This window comes from Ictidomys tridecemlineatus, chromosome 4, assembly GCF_052094955.1.
Source record: "Ictidomys tridecemlineatus isolate mIctTri1 chromosome 4, mIctTri1.hap1, whole genome shotgun sequence".
NCBI classification, from domain to species: domain Eukaryota; kingdom Metazoa; phylum Chordata; class Mammalia; order Rodentia; family Sciuridae; genus Ictidomys; species Ictidomys tridecemlineatus.
The window spans coordinates 102,432,486-102,458,417 of record NC_135480.1 but is presented as its reverse complement, the minus strand read 5'-3'; the positions used below and the strand labels follow the sequence as shown (position 1 = coordinate 102,458,417).

Sequence of the window (25,932 nt, the reverse complement as noted above, 5' to 3'; positions counted from 1 at the left end):
TATATTCTAGAATATTAATCCCTGCAGAAATATAACTTTAAAATACTTTTTTCCCTTTCTGGGGGCTATCTTTTCACTCTATGTGCAGAGTTTCTAATTTTGATAGAGTTCAATGTATCTACTTTTTCTTGCACAACTTATACTTCTTTTGTCATATTTAAAAACTTATTGCTTGGGCTGGGGTTGTAGCTCAGTGATACAGTACTTGCCTCGCATGTTTAAGGCACTGGGTTCAATCCTCAGCACCACATAAAAATAAATAAAGATACTGTGTTCAACTACAATTTAAAAAAATATTAATTAAAAAAAATCCATTGCTTAATCCAAGGTCACAGAGATTTTCATTTACTTTTTTACCTAAAATTTGTATGTTTTTAAAAATTTTTTTATTAGTTGCTCAAAACATTACAATAGTCTTGACATATCATACATTTGATTCAAATGGGGTACGTAATCTTATTTTTCCACGTGTACAGATTGCAAGATCACATTGATTATACAGCCACGTTTATACATAGGGCCATACTAGTGTCTATTGTATTCTGCTACCCTTCCTATCCCCCACTCCGCTCCCCTCCCATTACCTCTTTCTACCCAATCTACTGTGACACGTTTCTCTCTTTTATTCCCCCTCACACCATCTTATATGTAATTTTGCATAACAATGAGGGTCTCCTACCATCTTCTGTTCAATTCCCCTTCTCTCCCATTCCCACACACCTCTCGTCCTTATTTAATGGTAATCTTCTTCTCATGCTCTTCCTCCCTCTTGTATTTTGAGTCGCCCCGCTTATATCAAAGAAGACATTCTGCATTTGTTTTTTAGGGATTGGCTAGCTTCACTTAGCATAATCTGATCTAATGCCATCCATTTCCCTGCAAATGCCATGATTTTGAATTTGTATGTTTTAACTCTTAAATTTAATTCCTTGATCTATTGAGATGGTTTTTGTAAAAGATGTAAGGGAAGGTCCAGCTTCATTCTTTTCCATGTTGATATCCCTTAATGTGAGCACCATTAGTTCAAAAGACAAATGGATTTATTATTCTTTTCAAAGTAAACTGATGAGCTACTGCAGTTCAGTGATAAAAGTCCTTGCCCAGCACACATGAACCCTTGTGAAAACTAATCAATTAATTAATTATTTTTTAAAAGTAAATTGGTCATAAATTTAAGAACTTATTTCTGGATTCTCAATTCTATTTCATTAATCTATTTATCTATTCTGATACCTATACCACACCATTTTGATTACTGTAGCTTTGTTAGTAAAGTTTTGAAATTAGGAAGTGTGAGTCCTCCAAATTTGCTATTCTTTTTCAAGATTGTTTTGCCTCTTCTGGGTCCCTTCAGTTTCTGTCTGAATTTAGGATCTGCTTGTGAATTTCTGCATAAAGGGCAGCTGGAATTGTGACAGGTACTACAATGAATCTGTAGATCAGTTTGGGGAGTATTGCCATCTTAACACTAAGTTAAGTGTTAACTATTCCCAGTTCATCAACGCTGGAAATCTTTCCATTGACTTACACCTTCTTTCCTATCTTTGGTAATGCTTTTCAGTTTTCAATGTGATTGTTTTACCTCCATGGTAAACTCATGGCTGATTCTCTTTCTGGATTGTTCATTGCTTGTATATAGAAATGTAATTGATTCTGTATTCCGCAACTATGCTGAACTCATTTATTGGCTCTGGTAATTTTTTAATGCATTCCTTAGGCTTTCTTGAATACAAGATCATTTCATGTGCAAATGGCAATGAATACTGACTACATGTACAGTTTGGTATTATTGTCTTGATTCAAGCTCAGGTACCAGGTATCCTTCCCTGTTTGGATGCCTTTTATTTATTTATTTTTCTTGTTTGACTGCTCTGGTTAGAACTGTCAGTAATAGGTTGAAAAGAAGTGACAAAAGTGGGCTTCTTTGTCTGGTTCCTGATATTAAGGAAAAGCTTTCACTCTTTCACCATAAATAGGTTACCTTAACTGTGGATTTTCACGACACAGAACATCATTTTTACTTTAAAAAATAAAAGAAAGACTAATTGTCAAATTTATGACTACTCAAACTAGGATAAATAGCACTGCATCCAAAATGAAGGAAGTAACCTGATGTTTCAAAAAAAAAAAAAAAACTGATGTTTTGTTAGCAATGACACAATTCAAGTTTAAATTCAAATTTTTGAAACTTCTAACCACTACCATTGTACTCAACAACAGTTTCCCAATAAACTTTTCTAATGAGAAAATTTTTTTCGTTTGAGACAGGGTTTCACTATTTGCCCCTGCTGGGCTTGAACTTGCGACTGGCCACCCAAGTTGCTGGGATTATAAGCACTCTCCATTGAGCCCAGTTTTTAATGAGACTTAACTAATGCATGTTGACTGTTTTGATATTGCAAAATGATACAGCAACATATGGAAAAATCTACATGTGTACAGACCAGCAGCTTCCAAGTGACACATACATGTTACACCAAAATCATAAAATAAAATAAGACTCTCATGTACAGGATAAACTAATGCATTTGAAAGTAACAAAATACAAAATGCTCACTGAACTGTTTTTGGATTTCACACTGCAATTAACCTTTTAAGAAACATACTTGCTAGGCTCAGTGGCCAGCCTGAGAAACTTAGCCAGTCCCTGTCTCAAAATAATTTTTTTTAAGGTTGTGGGGAGGGGAGCTGAGGACATAGCCCAGCAGTAAAATTCCCTTAGAAGAAGAATCAAGGGATTTGAAGAATCAAGGGATTTCTCTGAGGCAGGAGAACTGTGAGTTCAAAGCCAGCCTCACCAACTTAGCAAGGCCCTAAGCAACTCAGTGAGACCCTGTCTCTAATAAAATATAAACAAGGACTGGGGATGTGACTCGGTGATTCAATCCCTAGCACCAAAAATTAATTAATTGAAAATAAAAATAGAGAGCTGGAGATGTGGTTTAGTGGCTAAACACCTCTAGGTTAAATTCCTGGTATCCAAAAGAAAATAAAACCACCCTAATAACAAAAAACATGAATTTTGGAAGGAAGACACACACCATTTATAGCAGCTTTTGTCCTCACCACCCTTAAAAAAAAAAGTCTTATTTGAAAAGGTTTTTTAATTTTTTTATATTTTTTTGTTCTAATTATACATGAGAGTAGAATATATTTTGACACATTATACATAAATGTGTATAACTTCACATTCATCGGTGAGATCCCCACCTCAAAAAATGAACAAAAAATAGTACTTGAAACACAAACCTATTTTGTATCCCTAATTAGATTTTCTAAGAAAACAAAGGATCTTGTTTAAACAATTAGACTACAGTTAATTTATGATCTACTGTTTTAACATATACTATGATTTTCTAAAAGTATAGAACTAAATATTACTTTTCACCTTCATAAACTCCATCTTGTTCATTTTGACTAAGTTTTCCAGCCTCTCAAGATAGAGACTCAGCCCTATTTCTGACTAGTTCACTTAAATCTAACAATTAAGTCAGAAAAATAAATAGGAAATTTTTCAGGAGTATCCTTGTGAAGGATTGTTCTTGCTACCTAAGAAATATAATTTATTTTCTTCTTAAAAAATAATTTGGAAAAAAGGAAGGAAAAAAAAAGAATTTGATAGCCAGGCACCATGGCGCTCACCTGTAATCCCAGTGGGTCAGGAGGCTGAGGCAGGAGGTTCAGAAGTTCAAAGCCAGCCAGCAACTTAGCAAGGCAATTTAGTAAGTTGCCCCAGGCAACTTAGTAAGACCCTGTCTCAAAAAATAAAAAGGGCTGCTGATGTAGCTCAGTGGTTAAATGTCCCTATGTTCAATTTCTGGTAGCAAAAAGAAAAAGAGTAAAAATTTGGTCAATTACATATTCACTGTAGGACATTTATTTACTTATTTGTCTTTTGCAGTGCTAGGGACAGAACCCATAGTCTTGTTAGGGATGTGTTATACCACTGAGCTACATCCCCAAGTCCGTCATTATAGATAATTTAAAGAACATAAACACAGGAAAATTAAAAAATATTGTACTTCTAATATGCAGAAACTAAAGATGATATTTTGGTATAATTTCTTTTAGAAAATACTTTTTTACAAAAATGGGACCTTATAATTAAAAAGGGATTTTATTTTATTAAACATAAATTTTGTAGCATATTTATTTAATTATATTGTTTGCCATGTCATTTTTCATTAACAAAAATGTTTAATGTCTAAATATACCATAGCTTCTATTATTTATATGATTGATCTTCTGATGCTATACATATAAGTTTCTAATTTTTTTTTTCTGTGACAGCATCTTAGTAAATGTCTCGTCTTCATAGTGATATTTTAACACAAATTATTGATAAATTTATCCTAAAAGTGAACCTAGTAAGCAAAATTCTAAATGTTTTCAAAGGTTGGACCAATTTTACTCCTACAACAACCAGGTATGAGATATAGAATTCATTTCCCTGCATCCTCTTTCAAAACACTAATTATAAATTTTTCTTTTTTGGTGATGCTGGGGATTGAACCCAGGGTCTTGTGCATGCAAGGCAAGCACTCTATCAACTGAGCTATAGCCCTAGCCCATACATTTTCCACTTTTATAAGCCAAAATAAAAATAACTTTATGCCTTGCAAACTGAATTGATATTTTCATATTCACACTGGCCTTTTGTATTCCTTGGGGATTATTCATTTCTTTTGCCAAATATCTACTTCAGATGGTGGTCTTGAGCTACATACCCAAGTCCCTGTTTTTTTGTTTTTGTTTTGTTTTGTTAAATTTTTCTTTATTGGTTCTCTCCTGTTTTTATTCCTCCCACTCAGTGGTGCTTCCTTTGTGTCTCCACTGCTGACCTGACTTGTCTCCTCCCAGATAGAGAAGTCTCATGGCCTTAAATATTCTACTAAACGAAATTTTCTGTCTTTATTCTAACTCTCTCCTGCTATAAGTCAAATTCTAATGGCTCAACCCATCTGCTTATCTGACGTCTCTCCTTAGAAGGTTCATAAGAATATCTCAAACTTAAAGCTGGGCATGGTGGTACCTGCCTATAATTCCAGCAACTCAATAGGCTGAGGCAAGAGGACTGCAAATTCAAGGCCAGCCTCAGCAACTTAGCAATGCCCTAAGCAACCTAGAGAGACCCTGTCTCAAAAAATAAAAAGGGCTGGGGATGTAGTTTAGTGGTAGAGGGCCCTGGGTTCATCAGTACAAAACAAAACAAAACCAACAAAAAACCCTCAAACTTAAACGGGTTCAAAATAGAACTCTTTGTATATAACCAGAGATATGAAAAATGGTGCTCTATATGTGTAAAATGAATTGTAATGCATTCTGCTATCTTACATAACACGTTAGAATAAAAATTTGCTTCTTCTCACATCTGTATCCTGAATTCTATTGCTTCTTCCCATGTCTATATCCTGAATTCTCCATTCTAAAATATGTTACACCACCAGCAGAGTTAAGAAAAACTAGGAGCCAATTTTGATTTTTCCCTGTCATTTTTTTCCCACCTTCCACTTTTTTGGTGGTGGGGGGGGGCAAGTACCAGGGACACTTGACCACTGAGCCACATTCCCAGGGGCACTTAACTACTGAGTCATATCCCAAACTCCTTTTATTTTTTGAGACAGGGTTTAAATTGCTTAGGGCCTTGATAAGTTGCTGAAGTTGGCTTTGAATTTGGGATCCTCCTGCCTCAGTCTCTCAAATCAGTGGGATTAAAGGCATGCACCATCATGCCCAGCTGGAGCAAGTTTATTTATTTATTCATTCATTCATAAATGAATGAATGAATGAATAAATAAATATTTTTCTTCTTCTTCCTCCTCCTTCTTCTTCTTCTTCTTTTATTTATTTATTTATTTATTTATTTTTTGCGGTACTGGGGATTAAAATGAAGAGCACCTTATCACTGAGCTACATCCCCATCCCTTTTTGTTTTTTAATTTGAGACAGGACCTCTTTAAGTCGCTGATACTGGTCTCAAACTTGTGATCCTCCTGCCTCAGCCTCCACAGTCACAGGTGTGCCTGGCTACTCTGATATATAAAAAATAGAAGGAAATTTCTTCAACCTGAAATATGCATCTATAAAAATTCCATTGCTGGGGCTGGGATTGTGGCTCAGCGTTAGAGCACTCGCCTAGCACGGGCAGGACCCGAGTTCAATCCTCAGCACCACATAAAAATAAAATGCATTGTGTTGTGTCCATCTACACTAAAAAATAAAAAAAAAAAAAATTTATTGCTAACATCATAGTCAATGGTTAAAAACTAAAAGTTTTCCTCCTAATAGCAAGAAGAAGGCAAAAATGCCTACTCTTGCCACTCCTATTCAACATAGTTTCTATTCAACAGAAGTCTCTCCAGGGTAATTAGGCAGGAAAAAGTAAAATAAAATAAAATGTATCCAGACAGGAAAGGAAGACTGGTACAAGACAATGGGATATCTATATGAAAAAGAATGAAGTTGGATCTCTATCCCGTACCATACACAAAAATTAACTAAAAATGGATCAAAGACTTAAATCCAAGGGCAAAAACTATAAAACTCCTGGGGAAAAAAAGGCATAATCTTCATGATCTTAAATTAGGCAAATGTTTCCTTTTTTTTTTTTAAAGAGAGAGAGAGAGAGAGAGAGAGAGAGAGAGAGAATTTTTAATATTTATTTTTTAGTTCTCGGCAGACACAACATCTTTGTTGGTATGTGGTGCTGAGGATCACGCTTGCCAGGTGAACGCGCTACCACATGAGCCACATCCCCAGCCCGGCAAATGTTTCTTAAAAGCACAAACAATTAAAGAAAAAATATTAGACTTCAAGCCAGGTATGAGTGTGGCATGCTTGTAATCTCTGCAACTCAGGAGGCTAAGGCGGGTGGATCACAAGTTCAAGGCTAGCCTCAGCAACTTGGCAAGGTCCTAAGCAACTTAATGAGACCCTGTCTCCAAAAAAAAAAAAGGATGGGGATTAGATTTAAAATTAAAATCATTTGTGTTTCAAAGCATATGCTGAGAAAGTGCAAAGACCCACAGAATGGGAGTAGTTTTACAAATCTTACATATGGTATATATGATTTATGATAGTAGTCCAGTATACAGAACACGCAAAAAAAACTTACAATTCAACAATAAAAAGACAACCCAATAAAAAATGGGCACAACTTTTGATAAGACATTTCTCCAAAGAAGATATCTAATAGGTACGTGAAATGATGCTCACACTCACATTACTCATTAGAAAAACACTGCAAAACCTTGAGATACCACATCACAGTCCAGTAGGATAACTATAATAAAGAAGATGATAAACTAGGCACGGTGGTGCATGCCTATAATCCCAGCAGTTCAGGGGTCTAAGACAGAAGGATTGTGAGTTCAAAGCCAGCCTCAGCAACAGCAAGGCACTAAGCAACTCAGTGAGGCCCTGTCTCTAAATAATTAAATACAAAATAGGGCTGGGGATGTGGCTCAGTGTTTGAGTGTCCCAGAGTTAAATCCCTAGTACGGAAAAATAGAAGAAGATGACGACCATGACAATAATAAATGTTGGTGAGAAATTAGAATCCTGATACATTGCTAGAGGAAGGCAGAATGCTGTAGTCACTTGTCGAAGCAGTTTGGAAGTTCCTCAAAAAATTAAACACAGAATAAACCATATGATAGTGCTAAGTAAATGGCTTACATCGATGGTTCTCAACATTTTTAGTCTCAAGCCCTCTTTATCCTCTTTTACATTTTACATTTTTTGCAAATATTTTTAATTCCTGGCTTAATAGAAGACAACTAGATTCCCATACCTGTTTCTGCTTATAATCTGTCACTTATATTTCTACTTATATTCTATCACTGTTCTGGTTGAAGTATGTGAAGAAACTCTAGCCTCACATGGATAATGTAGTTGAAAAAAGAAAGATTATTTTAATAGTCTTTTCAAAAAATTGTGGATATCCTTCTTTGATAGTACAGAAAAACTTGGCATGTGGAAATTTCTCAAAGGTTGGTTGTAATGTGCTATCTGGAATCCTCCTATCTAATAATTTTTTTTATATTCTGGTACATTAAAATCTATGAGTCCAAAAAAAAAAAAGAAGAACCATATGATTTAGCAATTCCTTTCCTAGTTATAGACCAAAAGGAGTGAAAAAAATAAACAAAATTTGCACATTAACAGCAGCTTTTTTTTTTGGGGGGGGGGGAGTCCTAGGGATCAGCAGCCTCCAGAGCTGCTGAGATTACAGGTATGTGCCACTGCAGCCTGCTACATTATTCTGAATAGCCCCAAAATGTTAACAAACCCAATGTCCATAATCAAAATGTGTATGACCATACATTGAAAAATCATTTAACTATAAACAAAATGAAGTAATGACTTACAATATAAATATGTATGAACTGTGAAAGCATACTAAAAGAAGCCAGACACAAAAGGTCATGTTGTACAATTCTATTTCTATAAAATGTCTAGAACAGGTAAATCTACTGAGAGAGAAAGCAGATATTAGTGAATGGGCTAGAGGGGAGGTGGAAAAGGGAGTAAGGAGTGACTGCTAACAAGTATGGGTTTCTTTTGGGGGTGATTAAAATAATCTGGAATTGAAGAGTGGTGACGACTGCATAACTGAATAAACTAAAAACCACAAGTTTGTATACATTACTGGATTGTATACTTTTTAATTTTATTTTTTAGTTGTAGATGGACACAATACCTTTATTTTATTTATTTTTATGTGGTGCTGAGGATCGAACCCAGGGCCTAAGATGTGCTAGGTGAGCGCTCTACCCCTGAGCCACAACTCCAGCACCCTGAATCATATACTTTGAGAGTGAGTTTTACACTACATGAATTATATCCATATTAAAAAATAGAAAAACTTCTAAGCCAAAACATAGATCAAAAATATCAAGACACTAAAGCTCATAAATTTTCCCTTATCAGGAGAGAGAGAAAAAGGAAAAAAAAAAAAAACAGGCTTAGTGGGGCACTCCTGTAATTTCTGACTTAGGAGGCTGAAGCAGGACAAGTTCAAGGCCAGTCTCAGCAACTTAGCTGTTTCTAAATAAAAATTAAAGGAATGGGCACAGTGGTGTATGCCTGTAATCCCAGCAAATAGGCGGGCTGGGGCAGGAGAATTGCAAGAAGGAGGACAATCTGGGCAGCTCAGAGAGACCCTGTCTCCAAATTAAAAAAATAAATAAAAAGGGATGGTGGGGCAGGAGGAATGGAAGAACTTTAGATAGGGCAAAGGGGAAGGATGGTAATGAGGTGGGGTAAGGGGGTAGGAATGATGGTGGAATGAGTTAGACATCATCCTAAGTACATGTATGAAGACATGAATGATGTGAAAATATTTTGTGTACAGTGACTTGAAAAATTATGCTCTATGTGTGTAATATGAAATGAATTACATTCTCCCGTCATGTATAAAAAATTATAATAAATAAATAATTTAATTTTTAAAAAGGGATGGGGATATATATTTATAATTTAGTGTAGAACAAACCTGGGTTCAATCCCCCAAATCCCCTCCCCTCAACATACACACCAACTGTTTTATGACAATCTGTCACCTACAAGACAGAAAGTCTACAGGTCAAAGTCCAGCCCTTTATAACAAGACTCCAACTGTATTTCCACTTATCTAGCTACCATAGTTCTAGCCAAACCAGACTGCTCATGTTCCCTAAGCAGTCTGTATTTTCATACAACTATGTTAAAGGTCTTCTCTTGACTTCTCTACATAGAAAACTCATAAAACATCCTACAAAATCTAGTTTAAATAACACTTCTTGGGCTGGGGATGTGGCTCAAGAGGTAGCGCGTTCGCCTGGCATGCGTGCGGCCCGGGTTTGATCCTCAGCACCACATACCAACAAAGATGTTGTGTCCGCCGAGAACTAAAAAATAAATATTAAAAAAAATTCTCTCTCTCCCCCTCCTCTCTCACTCTCTTAAAAATAAATAAATAAATAAATAACACTTCTTTTTTGCTGCTAACTCTATGCCACCAAGCAAAACTATTCTTGCAGCATCCTGTATGTATCTCTATTGAGTCATATCTTATATCATATTTGGATGATGTTACACTAACATCATATGTTTTAAAAAAATTTATTTTTTAGTTGTAGTTGGACACAATATCTTCATTTTGTTTATTTATTTTTATGTGGTGCTGAGGATCGAACCCAGGGCCTTGCACCCGGCTAGGCTAGTGCTCTACCACTGAGCCACAACCCTAGCCCCTTAACATCATATTTAAATGCTTTTTAAAATTCTTTCCCTTCCTAGAATTAGCCACAATAAAGTCTATAGTAGTTGGTAAATTTTTAAAGTTTTGTTAGGTAATAAAGATTTACTTATTGAGATTATAAATATATTTTTGTTCTTATTTGTTATAAATGACAGCAGAATGCATTACAACTCATATTACACATATAGAGCACAATTTTTCACATCTCTGGTTGTACTCACAGTAGAGTCACACCATTCGTGTCTTCATTCACATATACTTAGAGTAAAGATGTCTATCTTATTCCATGTCTTTCTTACCCCCATACCCCCTCCCTCCCATTTGGTCTATCTAGAGTTCTTCTAATCCTCCCATGCTCTTCCCCTCCCCAGCGCAACTCCATTATGAATCAGCCTCCTTATATCAGAGAAAACATTTGGCATTTGGTTTTTTGGGATTGGCTAACTTCATTTAGCATTATATTCTCCAACTCCATCCATTTAGCTGCAAATGCCATGATTTTATTCTCTTTTAATGCTGAATAGTACTCCATTGTGTATATATGCCACATTTTTGTTATCCATTCACCTACTGAAGGGCACCTAGGTTGGTTCCACAGTTTAGCTATTGTGAATCGTGCTGCTATAAACATTGATGTGGCTGTGTCCTTGCAGTATGAGATTATATTTTTTAAAACTCTTGCCAGGCTTGTTAGCACACATCTGTAATCCCAGCTGCTCATGAGACTGAGGCACAAGGATCGCCAATATGAAGCCATCCTGAGCAACTTAGTGGGATGCTGTTTTAAAATAAAATAAAAAGGGCTGAGGATATAGCTCTTGCGTAGCATGTGCCAGGCCCTGGGTTCTATCCCTAGCACAGGGGGAAGGGAGGGTAAAGAAACACTCTCAAATACTTCAGTACCCAGTGCTGTAAAAGAAATAAATCTGCAGTATGAAATAACTAGTTAGCTTAGAGTTCCATATAGTCAACATTTCTTTTTTACTTTCTTTCTTCCTTTTTCTTTCTCCCCCCACCCCCAACAAGCCCAGGGCCTTACAAAGGCTAGACAATGAGCTACATCCCTAGCCCTTTTACATTTAATAAGAATAAAGTTCATTTGCAAGTAAACCAGAAATTACAAATTCCTACAGACTGAATTTAGTCACCAGAAATCATTTCAAGAAGAAAAGATTGATACCTGAACTAAACCTGAATAATTAGTTACAGTCAAGGTATATGAGTAATGATGTGGAAAAAATTTTAAGTGGAACAGAGTTGCCATAATTGAAGCCATCAGAGACTAAGAAATAGTATACTACAAAAATACCATTAGTACATTACTGCTAGAGTCATGCATAGTTACTTAATGCCTTCAAAAATTACTATTCCTTCCAATTAAGTGTCTCTCAAGAGTAAATTACTCACTAAAAAAATCCTAGTAGAATTTATATTTTGTTACTTGTTCTAAATGAGTTAAAATTTATTTCCAACTGGACAAAACCAAACACAATAACGTCAACATACAATTAACTTTCACGATCCCCCAGGTCTTCAAAGGTCTACGGTCTGCAACCATTTCCATAACTTTAGGAAAACAAGTCTACCAGACTTGAAGATGGTGCAATGTCCTCCAAAAGAACCTTTACATAAAGCACACCTTAAAATCTACTGTCATTTTCCATTCCAGATAATATAAAATTCAAACAAACTCAACTACTTGTACAGTTATCCATTCAGGCAGTCACAGACCTGAAATAATATTTGTGTAGTATTTCTCCATTACCTAGGCTGAGAATTCTCCTCATACATTCTTTCTTTCCCCTCCTTGAAGAGGCTTATGGTCTGCTTAGTTTTCTTCATCAAATTCTCCATGAACACCCTAAAATATTCATTTTCTCCAAGTGTCTCCATCTTCCCCTCATATCTTGACAAGATAGTACGGAGATGCTGGTAGGTATCTGGCAACAGGTCTAAGATATAAGGTGGGCTATTCTTCAGCGCCAGCTTTGGGTTCTGACACAACCGCACCACCTGCAACAAATGTAAAAGAAAGGCTATTACTTGAAGGATCTTAAGGACAATTTCTTTTTTTAAGATAACGTTATGAAATATGTGCTCTGTAGTAGAAACATGAAAAACACACAAATATAAGAAATAATCCATAACCTATCAACCACAGGCGATCACTGTATTTCTAGTGGAACCCTTAGAAGGATGAGTTCTTAAAATTCTCAGACACAAGAACCTGAGTTGATCCTTAGCAACAAGAGTTTTTTTTTAAAAAAAAGCAAAAAACTCTATAAAAGACTAATGGAGTAGACAATACACAGCATACTAAATGACTGAAGTAAACAGGAGAAAAATGTTCCTACAAATGCCTAAAACATGATAGATAAGACATGGCAAATTGGCCTTTAAATACATGGCTGATCCCACAATAAAGAAACTTTCCAGGGGCAGGGGGGAAAAAGGCTGTCCTGGGAGGTAAAATTCTGTAATCTTTGGGCTTGCAGTTTTGTTTTTATTTATTTATTGTTATTATTATTTAGGGGGGTACCAGGAATTGAATCCAGAGGCGCTTAACCACTAAGGCACATCTACAGCTCTTTTTATTTTGAGACTGGGTCTACTAAGCTGCTTAGGACCTTGCTAAGCTGCTAAGGCTGGCTTTGAACTTGCGATCCTCCTGCCTCAGTCTTCCAAGCCATATGCCACAGCACCTGTTAGGGCTTGAGTTTTAATAAACACTAGGGGACAGGAGCAGAGAGGTCTTAGACCCAACAATGTATGAAGTTGAATTGAGACACTTGTTCCTTCCCAAAGAAGAGAAAGACACTCAGAATTTACCTGCTAATTCTTTTTCCCATCTTTTGCTTTAAACTTTTCTGAGTTCTCATGTTTTAAAAATCCAATGTAAAATCTGTTTCTAAACTGGTGGATTTAGTCCATTTTGTATCTGTTACAATGACTGAATTTGTAATTTATTCCCACCTTCTTGCATGTGCTTCATTTAGGTGGATTTCTGTGTCAGACATTACCAGAACAGAAAAGTCTAGAAATATATCTACACGAGCACAGATATATTTATGACAAATATGTGTTATTCTCCCCCCATCCCCCTAAAAAAAAAAAGAACAAGTGAGTATCCATATGGGAAAAAACAAAAACCAAACTCTCACCCTATACCATACATACATATATATGTACATACATTAGAGACCTAAATGTGAAAAGCAACTCTAGAAAGGTTTAGCAAATAGTAGAAGAAAATTATCTGCATCACTTCCTTATTAAATTTTTTAAATTAGGACAATAAAAAGCACTAATCATAAAGGAAAATATTAATTATATTCTACTACTTTAAAGGGAAAATTTTAAAACAAAAATAATTTAACTTTTTTAATCAAGACATCACAAAGAGTAAAAACACAAGTTATGGATCAGAAGACATGTGCAGAACATATCCAGAATATGTACCCAAACATATGTATGAAAAATACATAAAGAACATCTAAAAATCTGTAAGACAGATAATCTAATACAAAAATGGACAAAAGATTTGAATAGGACCATCACAAAAGATGATATTCAAATAACCAATTAACATTCACATGAATAGTGTTTAACCTCGTTAAACAATCAGGAAAATGAAAATTCTAAGATCACAGCTACCTGAACACCAAATTGGCAACATCAACCACTGGCAAGGATATGGAACAAAAGGAACATTCAAATACTGTCAGTGGAAATCTAAATTGATTCAAACAGCTTGAAAAACAGTTCAGCACTATACTGTCAGGTTAAAGATTTGTACACTCTTATGAACCTGCAGATACATGCATGGAAAGTCATAAAAAAATACCCAAGAACATACAAAAAGCATTGTCATGAAAACAGGAAACTGCCCAAACATCCATCAACAACACATACATAAACTTGTGGTATATTTGTTAAAATATGCAGCTGCCTAACTATAACATGGATACTTCTCCTTCCTAGTTGATCTAAATAAACCAAGAAGAAAATACATATAATATTTGCATATGCATGAATGTATTACTGTTCAAAGATATCTATCTAGACTATATTATTTAGGTATAAATATAAAGGTGGTGAAATAATAATCGAAAGGAAAAATAAATTTTATTTGTGGATGACATAATTTATCATGAAGAAAATTAAATCAAAGAGAAAGAACAAAACATCAGAATGATAAAAGAGTTTAGTTGAAGTGTGATTTCAGATAGACACACCAAAATCAACAGCATCCCTAAATATTATATAAATAATTTTAAATATAACTTTGTCATTTAAAATCTTTTTATTTATTTATTGGGTTTTTTTTTGGGGGGGGTACCTGTAGATGGACAGAATGCCTTTATTTTACTTGTTTATTTTTATGTGGTGCTGAGGATCGAACCCAGTGCCTCAAGCATGCTAGGCAAGCACTCTACCACTAAGCTACATCCCAGCTCTAAAATTTAAATAAAAATTTAAGGTTTCTAAGAATACATCAAAAGATATAAAAGACTTTAAAGCTGGGCATGGTGACACACACCTCTAATTCCTGCAATTCAGGAGGGTGAGGCAGGAGGATCACAAGTTTGAGGACAACCTCAGCAATTTAGTGAGGCCCTAAGCAATTTAGTGACCCTGTCTCAAAATTTAAAATTAAAAAGGGGTGGGGGCTGAGTATGTGACTCAATGGTAAAGGGCCTCTGGGTTCAATCACCAGTATTAAAAAAAAAAAAGAAAAAAAAAGACTTTTATAAAGAAAAACTCAAACTTCACTGAGGAAGATAAAAGACAAATAAATCTACCTTGTTTATAGGTAAAATGATTCTATATTTTAAAAAATTGCAATTATCTCCCAAATTAGTGTATAAATTCATTATATTACCCATTAAAATTTCAACATTTTCCATGAAACTTAAGGTGGAAAAAAAGAATGAAACTTAAGGTGATCCTAAAGCCCATGCCAAAAAACTCTGAAAAATCATAAGGTATTTACCCAAAGTGCTATCAAGACTTATTGTTAAAATTAGCATGATGTTGGCCAAAGGCAAATGGTCAAAACGGAACAGAAAGACAAACTTGATAGAGACCCAGGCAGAAATGGAAATTCAGTATCATGTGACATTACAAATCAAGAATTCAAGAGACAAATTACAGGAAATAAAATGAAATTGTGTGTTATGCATTATATAAACAAATGTCAGATGAATCAAAAGATTTCAAAGAAAAAAACTTTAAAGCTTTCAGGAAAAAAACAGAATTAGTTGAATTTTATATCTCAAAAGGTTTTTTTGTTTTTGTTTAGTTGTAAATGGACTCAATACCTTTGTTTATTTATTTCTAGGTGGTGCCGAGGATTGAACCCAGTGCCTCACATGTGTGAGGCAAGCGCTCTACCACTGAGTCACAGCCCCAGTGCAAGATTTTTAATAATACAAAAAGCACAAATCATGCCAGGTGCAGTGGTGTACACCTGTAATCACAGTTACTTGACAGGCTGAAGCAAGAGGACAACTACTTAAGAGGCCAGCGTAGGCAACTCAGAAAGACTGTGCCTCAAAATAAATTTTAAAAAGTGGTAGGACATAACTCAGTGGAAGAGCACCTGCCTCATATGCAATCCCCCCAAACTAGTTAACTTAACAAAACTAATTCTTCAAAGTCATGGTAACATGTAAGGATTAATGAGTTAATTCCTGTTATTGCATTCTTTTTTTTTAAATAATGCAATTATAAAGTTATATACACCCTTTGCCAACTAAATATTTCTCTTTATCTCTAATAACATTTCTGCCTTAATGTCTATTTTATCTTACACAGCTAAACCAACTTTCTCACCTTGGTATTTACATGATATATCTCCTTCCATTTTCTACTTTCAACTTCACTGTATTTTCACATTTAATGTGTGACTCTATACACAGAATATAGTTAGTTAATTAGATACTCTGGTTCTAATTAATTTGATCTATTTACATTTAATGTATTATAAAATTGCTATTTTTATGCTAAATATTGCCAATTTTACATAGCTCACCTAGTAAGTATTGAACCTCATATAAATAATAAAATAATTTACTATTTGTTCTCTATGTGCCTTGCCTGTTGTATCTCCTCTTTCTTGCCTTCTTGTTTTAAACATTTTTTAAATTTTTATTTTTCCATTTTTTTCCACCACTAGCTTATCAAATACATATCCTTTTACTATTCTTTCAGTGGTTACCTAAGTGATTATAACATATATCTCTCATTTACAAATTCCTCCATAAAATTAGCACTTTTACCACTTCCCAGACAATACAAGGGCATTGGAACACATTTATCACCATTTACTTTCTTTTCAAATACAGTGCTATTACTGTTACATACTTTAATTCTTTTAAAGTCCACATCATTATTACTATTATTTTATACAACTAAAATTCACTCATATTTACCCACATAACAGTCCCTTCCCAACATTTTCATCCATTTGGAATCATCTTCCTCCATTCTAAACAACCTTTAGTATACCCTTTAAGGGTGGTTTTGCTGGTTACACATTCTCCTCAATTTTTGTTTCTCTGAACACATCTTTACTTTCTATTTTTAAGGGATGTTTTCACTGGTAAAGATTGGTGGTTATTCGCTGTCACCACTTTAATGCTATTATTTCTCTATGCCATGTTACTATTAAAAAGTCAAGCTGTCGGTCTTACTAGCTCTGTTGAAGGTAAAATGCCTTACTCTCTTATTGCCTTTAAGATTTCTTTGACCTGTTTTCTGCAATGTTACTATGATGTTCCCCAGGCGGATTTTCTTGATATTTTTCCTGCTTGATACCACTGATCAGCTTTAATTTGTGGTTTGATAATTTTCATCAGTTTGGGAAAATCCATAGCCAAATTCTCATCAAATATTGTTTCTGCCCCATTCTTTTTCTCCTTTTCTTTTTTCTTCTTCTTCTCTTCTAAAACTTTAATTACATATACCCTATTGTCTCTTTATGCTTTTCAGTATTCTCTACCCTTCTATCTCAGTATCAATATTTTTTCCTGACTTAACCTTCTACTTCAACAATTCTCTTCAACTATATCTATGCTGCAAACTCTATCCATCCACTGACTCTTAATAATCAGTTATATTTTTTTCAGTTCTAGAATTCCCACTTCATTCTTTTTTATCAAGTCTGTCAAAATTAAAAATTTAGGCTTTAAGTATATATATATATAAGTTGTTTTTGAGCCAGATGTAGTAACACACCCCTATTTAGCTACTTAGGAGGCTGAGGCAGGAGGACTGCAAATTTGAGGTCAGGCGGGGCAACTTACAACATGAATCAAAATAAAATGTTTTTAAAAGGGTTTTAAGGATACAGCTCAGTGGTAAAGCATCCCCAGGTTCAATCCCCAGTATCACAAAATAAAAATTTTAAAAAGCTGTTTTCTTGTGTTATCAAAAACTCTTTACAAACTCTTAACATGTCTAAATGAGATCAGGTGTGGTGGCAAAGGCTGTAACACCAGAAAATCCACATTCTGAGGCAGAACAATCACACATCTAAGACCATCAGTAACTTAGCCAGACCCTGTCTCAAAATAAAAAATAAAAAAGGAGTAAGGCCATAGCTCAGTGAGAGTGTCCCTGGGTTCAATCCTCAGTACCAAGAAAAAAAAAAAAAAAAGATGTCTGAATGATTTCACTCTATAGATATACCAAAACATATCTTTAATTATCTTTTCTAAATACTTTTGTTGTTTTAAAGTCTTCATTATTACAATTACTACTGTGATCAACACACTAAGGTGTTTTATTCTTCTATACATCAGATTTTTCCTTAGAATAGATTCCTCAGAAGTGAACTATGTGTTCATAGAACACATAGAACAATTGCAAAATTTCCAGTTACTAACTAATCGTTAAGGACTCTTCAAATGTTAAGGCAATATGAAAATTTTAAAACTAGGTATATTATTCTCTCTAGACTATTTCTTCTTTTTTATCTTTTATTGATTTTATTTTTTTAAATACACGACAGCAATGGAATGCATTACAATTCTTACTACATATATAGGGTAGAAGTTTTCATGTCTCTGTATATAAAGTATGTTCTTGCCAATTCATGCCTTTATACATGTACTTTGATTTTTTTGCATTACAATTCTTAATACACATATATGCCACAATTTTTCATATCTGTTTGTATATAAAGTATGTTGACACTCAATTCAAGTCTTCATACATGTATTTTGTACAATGATGTCCATGACATTCCACCTAGACTATATCTAGAAATCTTGAAAAACTGCCCTATATAAGCCCAGCAAATAAAAGGTTGAACCAACAAAAATATTCAATGCATAAATGTTTTAACTGTATTTTAGGAAGCTGCTCATCCTATGCAGTATTCAAGCCAAGAGGGACCAACTTAGTTAAGAAAAAAGGCTCCATCACAGAAGAATTATATTCTAAAAACTGCAGAGTTAAGAATAAAACTAACACTGGGGTTATCGTGAACTGAAATTAATGTCCATGCACATATGAATTTGTCGGAATGAACCCAAATACTATGTGTAACTATAAAGCTCTAATAAATAAATAAAACAGATAATTCCCAATTAAGAAGTGTTACATTCCAAAACCTCATTTGAAAGTCAAGTGATAATTTAGAAATAGTTAATAAAAATATTTATATAGTAGATCCCTAGTTTAGCTCATACAGGAGAAGAGTCTAACATTAAAACCAAGAAATAAGGACCTAGGATACCTATAAATATATAATATTTTATATGTCAATTTAAGAAAAGTATTGAAAGATTTGGATTGATTATTTTATTTTCAGAGAAAACCGAACATGTTTTATTCTGAAAAAAAAACCAGGATAACCACAATGTACCAATTTAAAAAAAAAAAGTGTTAAAAATAAAATATGTGAGAATCAATCTAACAATGAAGATGAAACACTTCTACATGAAAACTACAGAGCACTAAAGAAAAAAACTGAAGAGCTGGGGCTGGGGCTCAGTGGTAGAGCACTCACCTGGCATGCATGAGGCATGCCAATCTTCAGCACCACATAAAAATAAATTAAAAAAAAAAAAAGTTTGCCTGTCAGCAAGCTGAAAGAAAGAAAGAAACAAACAAACAAACTGAAGAAGACTTTAGAAGGTGGAAAGATATTCCAAGTTCTTTGATAGGCAGAATTAATATTGTCAAAATGGCCATACTACCAAAAGCATTATACAGATTTAATGCAATTCCTATTAAAACTCCTATGATATTCTTCATGGAAAAAGAAAAAAGCAGTCATGAAATTCATTTGGAAAAATAAAGAGACCCAGAAGCAATCCTTAGCAAGAAAAGTGAAGCAGGAAGGGCTGGGATTGTGGCTCAGTGGCAGAGTGCTTGCCTCACATGTATGAGGCACTGGGTTCGTTATTCAGCACCATGTAAATAAATATTGTGTCCATCTACAATTTAAAAATATATATTTTTTAAAAAAGTGAAGCAGGAGGCAAATACCAGACCTCAATTATACTACAGAGCTATAGTAACAAAAACAGCATAGTATTGGCACCAAAACAGACATGAAAACCAATGGTACAGAATAGAAGACACAGAGATAAACCCATATAAATACAGTTATCTCATAATAGACAAGGGCACTATAAACATACATTGGAGAAAAAAAAACTGAACAGGTACCTCATGTTAGAAGAAATACTATAGGTCAACAAATATATGAAGAAATGTTCAAAATCTCTAGCAATTAGAGAAATGCAAATTAAAACTACACTGAGATTTCATCTCACTCCAGTCAGAATGGCAATTATCAAGAACACAAGTAATAGTAAATGTCAGCAAGGATGTGGGAAAAAAGGTTCACCTATACAGTGCTGGTAGGATTTCAAAATGGTGCAACTTCTCTGGAAAGCAGTATGGAGATTCCTCAAAAAACCTGGAATGGAACCACTATTTGACCTAGTTATCTAAATCCTTAGTATATACCCAAAGGATTTAAAACCAGTATATACTATATATATAGTGATGCAGCCACATGAATGTTTATAGCAGCTCAATTCACAATAGCTAAGTTATGGAACCAACTTAGGTACCTTTCAATAGATGAATGGAAAAGAAAATGTGGTATATATACACAATGGAATATTAGCCATAAACAAGAGTGAAATTAATGACATTTGCTGGTAAATGGATGGAACTGGAGACTATCAAGCTAAGTGAAATAAGCCAGTCCCAAAAAACCAAAGGCCTAATGTTCTCTCTGAAAATGTTGAATGCTAACACACAATGCGGGGATAGAAGTTTGTTGGATTAGACAAGGGAATGAAGCGAAGAAAAGGGAAGGGGGGTGGGAATAGGAAAGACAGTAGAATGAATCAAGACATAACTATATTCATATATGAATACACAACCAGTGTAACTCCACATCAAGTACAACCAAAAGAATGAGAAGTTACACTCCATGTATGTATAATATGTCAAAATACACTCTACTACCATGTATACCTAAAAAGAACAATTTTTTTAAATATTTGTTTTTTAGTTGTAGATGGACACAATACTTTTATTTTATCTATTTTTTTTATATGGGGCTGAGGATCAAACCCAGGGCCTCAGACATACTAGGTGAGCACTCTACTTTGAGCCACAACCCCAGCCCCAAGTACAATTAAAAAAAAAAAAAAGTGGGGGGAGTGAGGTTTAGATAGAGACAACTGATAGATATAGAGACCAGTAAATTAAAGGATGTGGTTCTTCTCAACACACCCATTCAACAAATATATACCAGGGGCTAGGTACAAGGTCTGGAATCTGAGAGGCATCAGACAATAAAAAGGAAATCAACAAGAAAAATATCCAGTTCTCAGCTGAGAATTAAATTAAGGCAATGTAACAAAAGATATTGGATGACTATTTTAAAGTAGTAAATAGGGAAAACTCTCTAGTAACATTGAGGCTGAGATGAAATTCCAGGAAAGACACAACTACACACAATCAGAAGAGTAGCCCCAGCAGAGGAAACAACTACTCCAATAATCCTCAAGTGAGAAAAAGTTGAATATGTCTGAGCAATACAAAGGTCAGTAGTCAATAAGGTAGAGAGACCAACTAAGAGATTTGTGGGGGCTGGAATTGTGGCTCAGTGGTAAATCGATTGCCTGGCATGTGTGAGGTCATGGATTCAATCCCCAGCACCACATATAAATAGACAGATAGATAAATAAAAGATCCACTGACAATTAAAAAATATTTTTTAAAAAAGAGAGAAATTTGTGGCTGGGTTCAGTGGCATACAACTGTAAGCCCAGCAACTCGAGAGGCTGAGATAGGAAAATCATAAGTTCAAGGCCAGAGTTTGCAAGACCCTCAGCAACTTAGCAAGTAGCTCAGTGGTAAATTGCCCTGGGGGTTCAACTCCCAATAAACACCTCCCCTGCAAAAAAAAAGAGATTTGTGGAACAGGCAGGGAATTGCCAGGAAGACATTATGATAAAGCCCTAAATTTAAGTTTCCAATTAAAATTTAAAAGGACTAAATAAAGTTTTAATATTTTGACAAGACTGCATCAAACAGCCAGTGTGGTGGTGCACACCTGTAATCCCAGCAACTCAGGAGCCTGAGACAGAAGGATTCTAAGTTTAAAGGATTCTAATTTTTTAAAAAATTAGAAAAGAATAGGGATGGGGTTAAGTGCCCCTTGGTTGATCCCTAGTACTAAACAAACAAACAAAAATACCTGCATCAAACAACCACATCAAAACGTAGGTCAATTAACCTTGAGAAAACTTCTTAACCTGAGCCTGTACTTTTATCTGAAAGATAATGCCTATCTCATAACAAAATGTTTATGAAAAGCCTGAAATTTGCCGGTAAGGTTGACACCCATAAATTCCCCCCACCATTTCCTTAGAACTTGACCAGATTTATCTGCAAGAGCTGATAGAAAGCCAAATAATACCCAGGAGCAGTGTGTACACTGGCTATTCCAGCTATTTAGGAGGATCACTTGAGCCTAGGAGTACCAGGCTATAGGGTGCTCTACAGATGCAGAAGGGACGTCCACACTAACTTTGGCAGTAATATGGTGATTTCTTGGGAGCGGGGACCACTGGCTGCCTAAGAAGTGGTGAACTGGCCCAGGCCAGAAGCAAAACAAAACTCTTGTGCTGATCAGTAGTAGAAATGTATCTATGAATAGCCACTACAACTCCAGCCCAGGTAATACAGGCAATACCCATCTCTTTTGCACCTCTTTTGACGTAGGGCACTTTGCCAGTGAACAATGTCTTCAAAATTAAGAAAAATTTGTTTTCTGGATTTTTATGTATTCAGAAGTTTACTGATTTGTACATTAAAAAAAAGAGAGAGATAAGGTAGAATGGTAGACCTCACATCAGCTTTTCTGTTAACTCCCTAAAGCTGATAACATTATTCCTACCATCCTAGAGCATATAGCCTACAGTCTCTAGCAAACAAGGAATAGGCAAAAGGAAGCAGGCAACAGAAGAAAAGGTAATCAACAACCTGCAAAAGCTAGGGTATCCACCCCTTCAAAGGTCCAAACGAAGTACAGCTTCTAATAAAAATATTTAAATTTAGCTAGGCACACGTGTATAATCCCAGTGTCTTGGCTCTCAAGTTGGCAGTCCAGCCTGGGCAATTTTGTAAGACTTCATCTAAAAATAAAAAAATAAAAAGGGCTAGGGATGTAGCTCAGTGACAAAACACCCTGAGTTGAATCTCCAATATTAAAAAAAAAAAATTGTATTTATATCCAGAGATACACATACCAACCCATATTCCCCCTAATGTATTAACACCAGAGCTGAGGTTAAAATACAGGCTAATAATATGCAGCTAACGCCATAATATGTAATTAAAATGTGTCTAGGGGCTGGGGTTGTGGCTCAGTGGTAGAACATTCACCTATCATGTGCAAGGCCCTGGGTTCAATCCCCAGCACCACATATAAATAAATTAAATAAAGGTATTGTGTCCAGCTACAACTAAAAAATAAACATTTTTTAAAAAAAATGTGTCTAACATGGGCTGGGGTTGTGGCTCAGCAGTAGAGTGCTCGCCTAGCATGTGCAAGGTCCTGGGTTCGATCCTCAGCACCACATAAAAATAAATAAATAGGGGCTAGGAATATAGCTCAATTGGTAGAGTATCTGCCTCGCATACACAAGGCCCTAGGTTCAATCCCCAGTACCAATCAAATAATCAATAAGTAAATAAAGGCATTATGTCCAACTACAATTAAAAAATAAATATTTTTTTAAAATGTGTCTAACATCTCTGGGAAAGAAGTATACTATCCTTTACCCTTCAACAACACTGCCAAAATACTAAATTAAAATTGCTCTCGTGTTACACGTACAATGTAAGCCTACAATATGCAATCAATCAGTGTTTAATGACAATGAACTGAAAAATACCAGCCCTTACACCACAAAATGTCTCTAAAACACTTGATTCAAATGCATTTTGAAACTAAAGCAATGTGCCTTCCACAAACTTGTGCTTACTTAGAATGTGACCTTGAAAAGATCATTTGAAGATAAAACATCCACTTACTCAAGATCTTTTTAAGATGAATCATTGCGTGACCAGGGAAATCAGCACTCCTCTAACAACACCAAGTCTTGAACTATGGAACACTAACACAGACCATAAAGAAGATATAAACTAGGTGTGATGGGCACACATCTGTAATCACAGCTACTCAGAAGGCTAAGGCAGAAGGATTTCAAATTCAAGGCCAGCTTGGGCAACTTTGTGAGACTTGTCTTAAAATAAAACTTTTTTAAAAAGGCTGGAGCTGGGCATGATGGTACAGGTGGTACCTGTAATCCCGATGACAAAGGAGGATTCCAAGTTCAAGGGAAGCCTCAACAACTTAAAAGGCCCTAAGCAACTTAGTGAGACCTTGTCTCAAAATGTGAAGTGTCCCTGGGTTCAATTCACAGTATCCAGAGAGGAGGAAAAAAAAAAAAAAAAAGTGGAGGGCTGGAGTTATACCTCAGTGACACAGTGTTTACAAGGCCCTGGATTCAATCCAGCACTGGGGGAAAAAAGGGGAGGGGAAGAAGGAAAAAAGGCCTAGAATATACTCTGGGGGGAAAAAAAATAACATAAATATGTAACCTTTAAAATAAGGTTGCGGGCTGGGGATGTGGCTCAAGCCAGGCAAGCGTGCGGCCCGGGTTCGATCCTCAGCACCACATACCAACAAAGATGTTGTGTCCACCGAGAACTAAAAAATAAATATTAAAAATTCTCTCATTCTCTCTCTCTCTCATCTCTCTCTCTCTCTCTCTCTCTCTCTCTCTCTCTCTCTCTCTCTCCCCCCCCCCTCTCTCTCTCCCCCTCTCTCTCTTTAAAAAAAAATAAAATAAGGTTGCAAAAAAAGGACCTGGGTAATTCAAGTGAATAGTTAACATCAAATGTCAAAATGACCTGCCTTTCTGATTTAGTGAATTTTAAATTGGCAGTTAACCTCTGAGCTTAACAAACATCCACCAAAAAATTTCTAAAATATAATAAAATATTTTCTTGCTTAGTTTGGCCTCCATTTGGTCAACTTTATTTCACTTTCCAAGTCTCACAGTAGCAAAAATGGTTGCTTTTTGTTTACTTCTCCCTGTATATTTACAGCATCACTCAGAACAATTTAGAAACGTGCTTAGCTCTGGGAAACCAAGAGTATCCTTGTACAGCTGCCACATACTACATTCATAATAGCCTCTCACTGGCTTCATTCCTCCTTTTGCCTCTGCCAAGGCTAAATGGTCAAAAGAAAAAAATTGAAGAGTGTTATGATCACAAAAAGCAAAAGACATAAGCAAGAGTATCTATACCTAATTCTGTTTTGAATGCAGAATGTTTTTACGCAAATTATATAATTATATAGTACAACATTATTGTATGCCAAAATACACAAAAAGTATAATGCAGCTTTACAAACATCACCTATCTAAACTTGATGTTTTGACCTATCACATTTTTCATAGGAAAAAGTTCTATAGATACTAACTTCACTTTCTGTGCCCAGCTCCTTCATCAGCATTACAGTGGGTAGACTCTTTGATTATATTTGTATGCATGTGAAATGTTCAATTTCAAGGACAATTATTCCATTTTATTTAACCAAGCATCACAAGTGTTTCACAACTTCCTTGTCCATAAAGATGTTTAATAAATGTCTGTTGGTCATCACTATACAAGATAAGGGACAATAATGTTAACAGTCTTCAGTTTAAAAGTATGTCTTTTTTTGTTACTGCTTAACTTTTTTGTCCATTTTCAGGCACAATCAAGACTTTTTTATTTATTGGTTCTTTTTAGTTATTGGATATAATTATATAAGCATGGAATATATCTTATTCTAGTTAGAGTCTCATTCTTATGGATGTACATGGTAGTGGGATTCACTGTGTTGTTTTCATATGTGTACACGAGATTCATTCCACTGTCTTCCTTTTGCTTATCCCCTTCTCCTTTCCCTCCATTCCCCATTGTCTGATCTACTGCACTTCTACTCTTTCCTTTACACCCGAGCCCCCCCCCCCATTTTCTGTGGGTTAGCTTCACATATCAAAGAAAACCACCTTTGGTTTTTGGGACTGACTTACTTCACTGAGTTAGTATGGTAGCCTCCAGATCCATTTACTGGCAATGTCGTAAAGTCA

General features: G+C 35.2%; 1 protein-coding gene across 5 annotated transcripts in view; it reads right to left on the bottom strand.

Moving 5' to 3' along the window:
• Positions 1-25,932, bottom strand: part of Cbl (Cbl proto-oncogene) — a 100,145-nt gene that overhangs the window by 59,372 nt on the left and 14,841 nt on the right. For 3 of the 5 annotated variants that reach the window (XM_078047155.1, XM_078047154.1, XM_005328365.5), the window contains exon 2: positions 12,009-12,256. In XM_078047155.1, the coding sequence (XP_077903281.1) occupies positions 12,009-12,256 (248 nt within the window). Of the gene's footprint in view, positions 1-11,974; positions 12,257-25,932 lie in introns of those variants that run through there. The other 2 variants (XM_078047156.1, XM_078047157.1) reach the window with 2 other exon arrangements.